At 42.1% G+C, this 8,914-nt stretch overlaps 1 protein-coding gene across 1 annotated transcript; it reads right to left on the bottom strand.

The window, feature by feature from the left end:
- Window positions 1-4,903: 4,903 nt before the first annotated feature.
- Window positions 4,904-5,390, bottom strand: LOC132414287 (large ribosomal subunit protein eL34-like). The gene is given in 2 exon segments (XM_059996667.1): window positions 4,904-5,208; window positions 5,210-5,390. Coding segments are annotated over 2 exon segments (360 nt in total). The 5' UTR covers window positions 5,350-5,390; the 3' UTR covers window positions 4,904-4,988.
- Window positions 5,391-8,914: the final 3,524 nt, after the last annotated feature.

Raw genomic sequence — 8,914 nt, 5'->3', positions numbered from 1 at the left:
ACCTTTAACTACTTAGTAAATGCTATTACTATATGGGTAAAATCTTCCCAGTAATGAGATTTAGGACAGAGAAGTAATGGAGGAGTTGTCGTTGGAGAAAAGGTAGGAATCCCAGCCTGCTCAGGAATATGGAAAATTCCAAAGTAGCAGACAACATTTTGCACTTCTGATAATCAGAGTATCAGTGGCGAATTTTTATAGGACTGAGAGAAAATAACTTGTCCCCAAGTGCCCGTTTTACATGCATTTGACAGTATTTTTCATCTAATGATTAAATTCCTTTGATAAGTACCTCATTTCATTTACCCCCATTGGCTTGAACTAATAGGGTATTACTGAAGGGGGCTTTAACTTTTTTCTTTTTCAAGTGACTTAAAAGAAAAGCAAGCAACAACAATAATAAGTCTTTACGGGCAGAAACAGTTAATGGGTGTGGCCAGTCCTTCCATGGCCCATTTGAAATTACAGAAATTTTACAATGGCACCATCTAATGGAATATTAGGTTAGACACACAGAAAAATCATTTTTTTTTTTTACCTTTAAATTTGTACCAATCACTTCTAACACCTCTTTATCAGCTTTGGACACCCTCATTGCTTATTTCACCCTTGGTTATTATTTCTAGTAGAAACACAGCACTGATGTAAAAATACTGTATAAAATATATAGCATAAAAATGCTATATAAGGGGCTTCCCTGGTGGCGCAGTGGTTGAGAATCTGCCTGCCAATGCAGCTGACATGGGTTCGATCCCTGGTCTGGGAAGATCCCACATGCTGCGGAGCAACTGGGCCCGTGAGCCACAATTACTGAGCCTGCGCGTCTGGAGCCTGTGCTCCGCAACAAGAGAGGCCGCGATAGTGAGAGGTCTGCGCACCGCAATGAAGAGTGGCCCCCGCTTGCCACAACTAGAGAAAGCCCTCGAAACGAAGACCCAACACAGCCATAAATAAATAAATAAAAAAGAATCCGCCTTCTAATGAATGGGATGCGCGTTCCATCACTGGTCAGGGAACTAGATCCCACATGCGTGCCACAACTAAGAGTTTGCATCCCACAACTAAGACCCAGTACAACCAAAATAAAAAAAAATTTTTTAAATGCTATATAAAAGGTATTTAAAATAAAACTTCCTCATTCCTTTCTCCAGACAGAGTGCTCTATGCATATACAAATAAGTGAATGAATGAATGAATGCATGAACAAACATATAAACATGTTTAGGACTTCCCTGGTGGCGCAGTGGTTAAGAATCCACCTGCCAATGTAGGGGACACAGGTTCAAGCCCTGGTCCAGGAAGATCCCACATGCCGCGGAGCAACTAAGCCCATGTGCCACAACTACCGAGCCTGTGCTCTAGAGCCCGCGAGCCACAGCTACTGAGCCCACGCACCACAACTACTGAAGCCCATGCACCTAGAGCCCGTGCTCCGCAACAAGAGAAGCCACTGCAATGAGAAGCCCGTGCACTGCAAGGAACAGTAGACCCCGCTTGCTGCAACTAGAGAAGCCCGCGCACAGCAACGAAGACCCAATGCAGCCCCCCCAAATAAATAAATATTTTAAAAAAACATGTTTAGATATATATTATAAATAGATGGGATATCTTATATATTTTCTGCAACGTGATTTTTTTTTAACCTTTTGCGCATCATGCATATATTTTCATTTAAATACACAGAGAACTACCTCTTTTTTAAAAAAATGGCTCCAAAATATCTTGTATGGGATTTCTTTACAGGGTAACAAAAATGTTCTAAAATTAGATTGTGGCTATGGTTGCACCTCTTCGTGAATATACTAAAAACCACTGAACTCTATACTTTAAATTTTATGGTATGTGAATTACATCACACAAAAAAGCTGTTTCACAAATGAACAGAATGTCAAAAACATCCTACAATTTAAACAACCTGTTCCCAATGGATAGGCATTTAGGTGTTTGTAATTTTTCATGATTACAGGCAAAACTGCATGGATGCCCCTGGGCGCCTACCTTTGCACACTTGTAGCTCTAGACGGAAGATTCTAGGTCTACACATCACAGCTCTGGTTGCGAACGCAGGAATTCTGATGTTAGCTGGTGTTGTAAAAGCCGCTGCAAATTTCTTCCAAGTATATAAGGGGTCAAACACACGCTAAAGTGAATTTTCTGTTGAGGGTGGGCCTGTGATCCCCTCACTGATCATGTAGGGGAGGAGGGCGACGTGGTTAGTCTTCTAATGACAATCTGCCATAGCTCAGTGTGGCTAGGCATCTTGGTTAATATTCCAGATCTGCCTCTATGCTGGAGACCTAGCTCTGTTCCTGAACGGCTTTTCCATCTGTGAAACAGAACAACCCATAGGGTTATTATGAAGATGGAGTGAGTTGGCCCATCTGATGGGCTGACCCCTGGCCAGGAGATGTTCAGCAAGTCCTAGATCCTTCCCGTTGGTCCTTGAAACACTCTAGATGAGAGCACAGCAAGCTCCAAGAGGTAGAAAAGGCCCTGGTGAATCCATTCATATGGTATTGTTCCTGAGTGGTGACCCCCACAATTGGGCACCAAAACTCACTATTCACAGCTGTGGGCAGGTAGAGCAAGTCCCAAGAAGAATCAGGACAAGGAGGGTGAGGCTGGCAACTGGCCTGTGAACTGACTGGATCTTCCTAGAATCCTCAGCACCCCCTTTCCCTGAGAGGGGGTAGGGGGTCAGTTGACATCACTCCAGAGCCTAGGGATGGAGACCCCTCCTCAGCAGCAGCCCAGCCATCTTGATGCAGGAGAACTGGAGAACAAGTGGAGTCTCTGCCAGCCCTAACCCCTACGATGAATCACAAAGCTGCCTTCTTATAAGGATACCAGAATGACTTCAACTTAACTAATTACATCTGCAAAGACCTCATTTTCAAATAAGCTCACATTCTAAGCTTCTGGGTGGGTATGAAGTCTAGGGGTCACTCTTCAACCAAGTACAGAATCTGTGGGAACAAATCAGAAGTGAAATGAATAGTGAACTGCAGCCCAGAACATCTTCTGCTCAAATCAGAACAGCCCAGAATGTCTTTTTACACTGTACAAGAAGCAGTACAAAATAAAGCAAATGATTTCTATTTCTGGAATGAAAACCAATTTAATTATTCTAACAAAAAATATGAACAGGACTCAGAAGTTGTGCTGCGGGGGCTTCCCTGGTGGCGCAGTGGTTAAGAATGCGCCTGCGAATGCAGGGGACACGGTGTTCGAGCCCTGGTCCGGGAAGATCCCACATGCTGCAGAGCAACTAAACCCATGTGCCACAGCTACTGAGCCTGCGTGCCACAGCTACTGAAGCCGGCGCGCCTAGAGCCCGTGCTCCGCAGCAAGAGAAGCCACCACAGTGAGAAGCCCGCGCACTGCAACGAAGAGTAGCCCCCGCTCGCCGCAACTGGAGAAAGCCCGCGTGCAGCAACGAAGACCCAATGCAGCCAAAAATAAATAAATAAAATAATTTTTTTTAAAAGTTGTGCTGTGAACAAATGGGGCTCAGATGTTATGATGTAAAAAACTGAAAATACTAAATATATTTCATCAGGATGGTAATCTTGTTCTGGCAAAGCTCATTGCTCTGATAAATTCTACAAACCCAGTGAGCAAAATAATGAAAAGAATACCTTAAATCTGTTTCATGTAGGTTTTTGAAATAATAAAAATTCTGGAAATGTAAACATCAAAATTATATCTATAAAGCAAGTGAGAATATTCAGAAACTGCTATCAGAATTTTTAACACAATCTAGTGTATAGTTTTAAACAGTTAAGTATTTTTAGACATGAAGTTAATGAATTTCAAAAAAGAATAAAAAAGCATGGGTGTATCACTGTGACCTAAATTAATGGTCCTACTTGGTGTAAAATGTAACTATTGAAATAAGAAAAAAATTTTGAAACTATTTCCCTAACATATTTTTAAATTAAAATGTAAAATTCAAGTCTTCAAAAATAGTCACTTGTTTTTGTTTATCTCTTAAAGGGGAAGGAACATGTGAAATACTATATCCAAATGTTACTGTCCGTGCTTGAGAAACATGGTTTCCATGATGTTTCATGAGAATCTTACTGGGTTTTGTACAGAGTAGGAATACTAGAGCAGGGTAGAGAGGAAGTTTGGGAAATTTGGAGTTTCAGCCAAGATTTTAGAAGCTGTTTCTAGACAAATGCTGTCGGGCAGGTCCCACTCCCCTCCTCCTGACTGGGTGGAGTGGCTCATCCTCCCTGGAGGACAGCTTGTCCAGAGATGCCTGAGTGGTCCTAGGCACATCCCCCGCCCAGGCCCGTGATAACGACTGAACAACGGAGGGGAGGTGTAAAAACCCAGCTCCCTGGCCACAAGATGGACCAAACCCCATGGCACAACTCACACCCCACATCACCCCATGGGAGCAGACAGTGCGTCAAGTTCAACTGAACCCTCATCTTTGCTTAGTTGCTTCCCGTGTCCTGTTCTACATGACAGTGCCCTTCCCTTCTCCTTCAATCACTCCCTTGGTAAATCACATGCTCAAGAATTCCATCTCAGGCTCTGTTGCTCAGGAACCCGTCCTCAGACAGGTGGTGTCGAACCCTCTATAGTCACCTCTGAGTGATGTAATTAAAGATGTGAATCATGTCAATCTTAAAGTATTTTCCTGACAAACTTAAAAAAATTTTTTTAATACTCAAAAAGCTTCTTTTTTTGTAATTTTAATTTATTTTTGGCTGCTTTGGGTCTTCGTTGCTGCACACAGGCTTTCTCTAGTTGCGGCCAGAGGGGACTACTCTTCGTTGCGGTGCGCAGGCTTCTCATTGCGGTGGCTTCTCTTGTTGTGGAGCATGAAGCTGTAGGCACGCGGGCTCAGTAGTTGTGGCGCACGGGCTTAGTTGCTCCGCGGCATCTGGGATCTTCCGGACCAGGGATCGAACCCGTGTCCCCTGCATTGGCAGGTGGATTCTTAATCACTGAGCCACCAGGGAAGTCCCAAAGCTTCATTTTTTAAATTTAGCTTTCTGACTCCATGCTTGTGCTTTCAACACTTTCACAACGATTTTCCGCTCCTCAATGAGGAAAGCGCGCTTGATCCTGTCACGGACACATTTAGCACACATGGAACCACCACAGGCCCGGCTGACATGTTGTTTTGTTTTAGACAACCTCATAAGAACTCTAGGTCTCATGGCACGAACTCCTCGAAGTCAGTCTGGGCACACCACATGCGAATTTTGGTGCTTTCTCAACCTTCTTGGTATAAAGGTAAACAATTCTGTTACCAGGGGTTCGGGACAGCCTGGTTTTGTTAGAGGCTGTATCATGGAACAGCCTATGACGGCATGTCAAATGCTGGATCATCCTGAATGCCTCTAGATACCATCCCTGGAAGAGGAAGAAGCCTGACAAACTTTTAATTTACCTTCTTTCATCAAATAAACATCAGAGAGAATTAAGTAATATATCTCAAGACTTGGGAACTGAGACAATGAAAACTGGAAGGCCATTGGACCTTATGGAGAACTTGCGGTGCTACAGCCGCACAGTCTGGAAACTATGAAGCCTGTTCATTTTAACGGAAATGGTAAAATCTTTGGAAAAGGAAACATTTTAGGGAGTTTTATGCTTAATTAGGGATATTCTAACAGAAAATTTAATACTTTTATTTATTTATATTTTTAAATTAAAGTACAATTGGCTTGTAATATTATATTCTATAAGTGAGATCATACGGTATTTGTCTTTCTCTGTCTGACTTATTTCACTTAGCATAATACCCTCTAGGTCCATCCAGTTTGTCGCAAACAGCAGGATTTCATTCTTTTTTATGGCCAAGTAATATTCCATTGTGTATATACATCACATCTTCTTTACCCATTCAACTGTCTATGGATGGGTTAGGTTGTTTCTGTAGCTTGGTTGTTGTAATAATGCTGCAATGAATATAAGGGTGCCTATATCTTTTTGAATTATTGTTTTGTTTTCTTCAGAAAAATACCCAGAAGTGGAACTGCTGAATTGTATGACAGTTCTATTTTTAGTTTTTTGAGGACCCTCCATACTGTTTCCCATAGTGGCTGCAGCAGTTTACATTCTCACCAACAGCACATGAGGGTTCCCTTTTCTCCACATCCTTGCCAACACTTGTTATTTGTTGTCCTTTTGATGATGGCCATTCTGACAGGTGTGAGGAGATATCTTATTGTGGTTTTGATTTTCATTTCCCTGATGATTAGTGATGTTGAACATCTTTTCATGTGGAATTTTTAAAATTATAAATCTATAGTTTTATTATCATGTGGAGATTTTAATACTTTCAGATTTACAAGGTTAGTTTGGTAAGTGAAAGAGAAGTGGAAGATGCTATAACAATGAAGAAATATGGCATGACTTCTTGTAACAAAACAAAGTATCAATTCCAAGAGAAAATATAATACTTTAAAATAAATTATTATATAAAAATACATTTGTTATTTGAGGGCAAAAGTGAAAATAAATGAATTCTAAAGTCATTTAAATTTATAGAATCCTGACACTACTAAATGGTATTTGTAAAGTTCTGTGGAAGGATAAGTGAAATTAAACCAATGGATTAAATGATTTTTTGTGATTTAGAAATATAAGATAACAGAAATTTTGGATATAGAAAAATTTCAAACAACATTATAAGGGTTGGAATATTTAAAAATTTTATCATTGTTTTTGTTCATCAGGAGTTGAGGATTTAACACCAGGAACAACTGGTGTGAAGAGAAATTCTCAATTTATCGAGATTACACATTATCCAATGGCCACCAGTTTCAAGGAATTCACTGGAAAAATTCAAGGCAGTTCCCCATGTCCAATCATCCTGGAACGTGAGCCCTGTTTCAAAACACCATACCAACTATTTCTAAAAATCAACAAAATTTTGGAAATTATGAGAATAATTTATTAAAGATTTGCTCAAAAATTTATATCACTTGTTGAGTAGTTTTATAACATAACTTAGTTTATTTAGAGATAAACTAGGGGTGGTGGAATATATTTTTAAATATCTGATCCATGCATTGACATATATATTACTCTACTGGTTGTGACATATTTAATAATATCTCTGCACACTTCATAGAGGTTTCATAAGGATTAAATGAAATTATCAGTGTAAAGCTCTTAGACAACAGAAAGCCTAACCTTACCGTTTGTTTGACTATATTTCTTGTTATCAAGCTTATCGATATGGTGAATTATTGTGGACCATAACAATGTGGATTTGCCATGATTTGGGCCCTAAGGAATGTGCCAGGTCCATGGACGAACTTTTTCTTTTTCCACTTGAGACTTCATAGCTGATTTGTTGTGTAATCTTTGACAGACTATGATCCTTTTCCGGGGCCTTGCTAAGGTACTCCTAGCAACGTTTACTAACAGCTCTAAGTAGCACTTCTTCTGGTTTCCTTTGCTGTCTTTGTATCCAAGCTGTGGTCTGCAGGCTTCCTGCCCCAGCTGAAAGTTCCACACACAGAAATGCCCCAGACACGTCAGCTTTTCTAAAGACCCCCCATCTTCTGGGCATGACAGTTCTCGGGAACCCAGCTCCACCCTCTGCTCAGGCCAGGATGGATGAGATACTCCTGGGAAATGTCAAAAACGAAACCTCTGATTCCCTTTAGCAGAAATTCTGGCGTTAAGGGTCATCCCACCAGAGATTAAACTTGTGGGGTTCTTTAGTGAAAGAAATTGCCACCAATATCACCGTATGAAGTCACCGTCAAGCACTGAGTGCCATCTTTGTTAGAAGAGTGGGTGCCTGAGAAGTAACTTTTACTGTCAGAAGGAAATAAAGGCCTTTTATGAACTGAAGGCTAAATAAGATGATTTGCTTCCAGACAGTGGCAGCCAGACAGGGAGGAAGTGGGGGTGACGGCAGCAGGTCCTGGCTCTGCTCAGACCCCCAGTAGTGGCCAGGTGTGAGGTTGGGAATGACTGACCACCACGAGCTGGACCTGGGGAGCCCGAGAAAGGAGCACGGGGAGTGAGTTAATACTGGAGGTTGGATGATCTGAAAGAACCTGCACCTCTGTGTCCCCCACAGAGAGGGCACCTGTCCACAGGAATGCAGCAGACCTACAGGGCCAACCCTCAGTGGCAACAAGAACCAGTAACCCGGGATTCCCTGGTGGTCTAGTGGTTAGGACTCCTCACTTTCACTGCGGAGGGCCGGGTTCAATCCCTGGTCAGGGGAACAAAGATCCCACAAGCCGTGCAGAGAGGTCAAAAAATTTAAAAATAATAATTAAAAAAAAAGAAAAGAACCAGTAACCCAAGTGGCCCAGCCTGATCACAGCTCCCACCACTCGGGAACCCCTCACCCCTTCCCACTCCCCACTTCAGGCTGGCGACAGCAAAAACATGCAACCACTTCTGCATCCACTTCGCAGAGTCAGGAGAATTCTGGACTGCAGAGAAGTGAATCACTAGTTACTTCAGGGTTGTAATTTAGAGACTCTGAGACCGCTTGGGCCCTTGTGAAAATTCAGAGTCCCAGGTTTCATCCCCAGTAAGCCTGGAGTGGGGCCTAGAAGCCAGCATTTAACACAATCAGCCATTTGTGCTGCCATGTTTCCCTGTGTCTCTCTACACAGTCAGTATTGCTTCCCAAGACTAAACCAAACTTCCACTAAATTCCTTTGGACACAGGCCATATCTAGAAAGAGACAATTGGGTGGGTTTGCATAAAGACAATACTTTTTCTTTTTCCCACTGTCCAGCTTCCCTGCCAGCCTGAATTAGAGGCAACCTGTCACATCTGTCTCTGCCTACAAGAGCTCACAGAGGAGCACAGGGTCACATCAACCAGTCATCTTATGTCAGGCTTGTCCATGCAACTCCCATTTCTTTAACTTGGTCAAAAAGGAGGAAGTTCTTGGGCTTCCCTGGTGGCGCA

This window comes from Delphinus delphis, chromosome 19 (genome assembly GCF_949987515.2).
Source record: "Delphinus delphis chromosome 19, mDelDel1.2, whole genome shotgun sequence".
Taxonomy (NCBI): Eukaryota; Metazoa; Chordata; class Mammalia; order Artiodactyla; family Delphinidae; genus Delphinus; species Delphinus delphis.
Note: the sequence above shows the minus strand (reverse complement) of the source record. Positions and strands in the feature narration are given on the sequence as shown.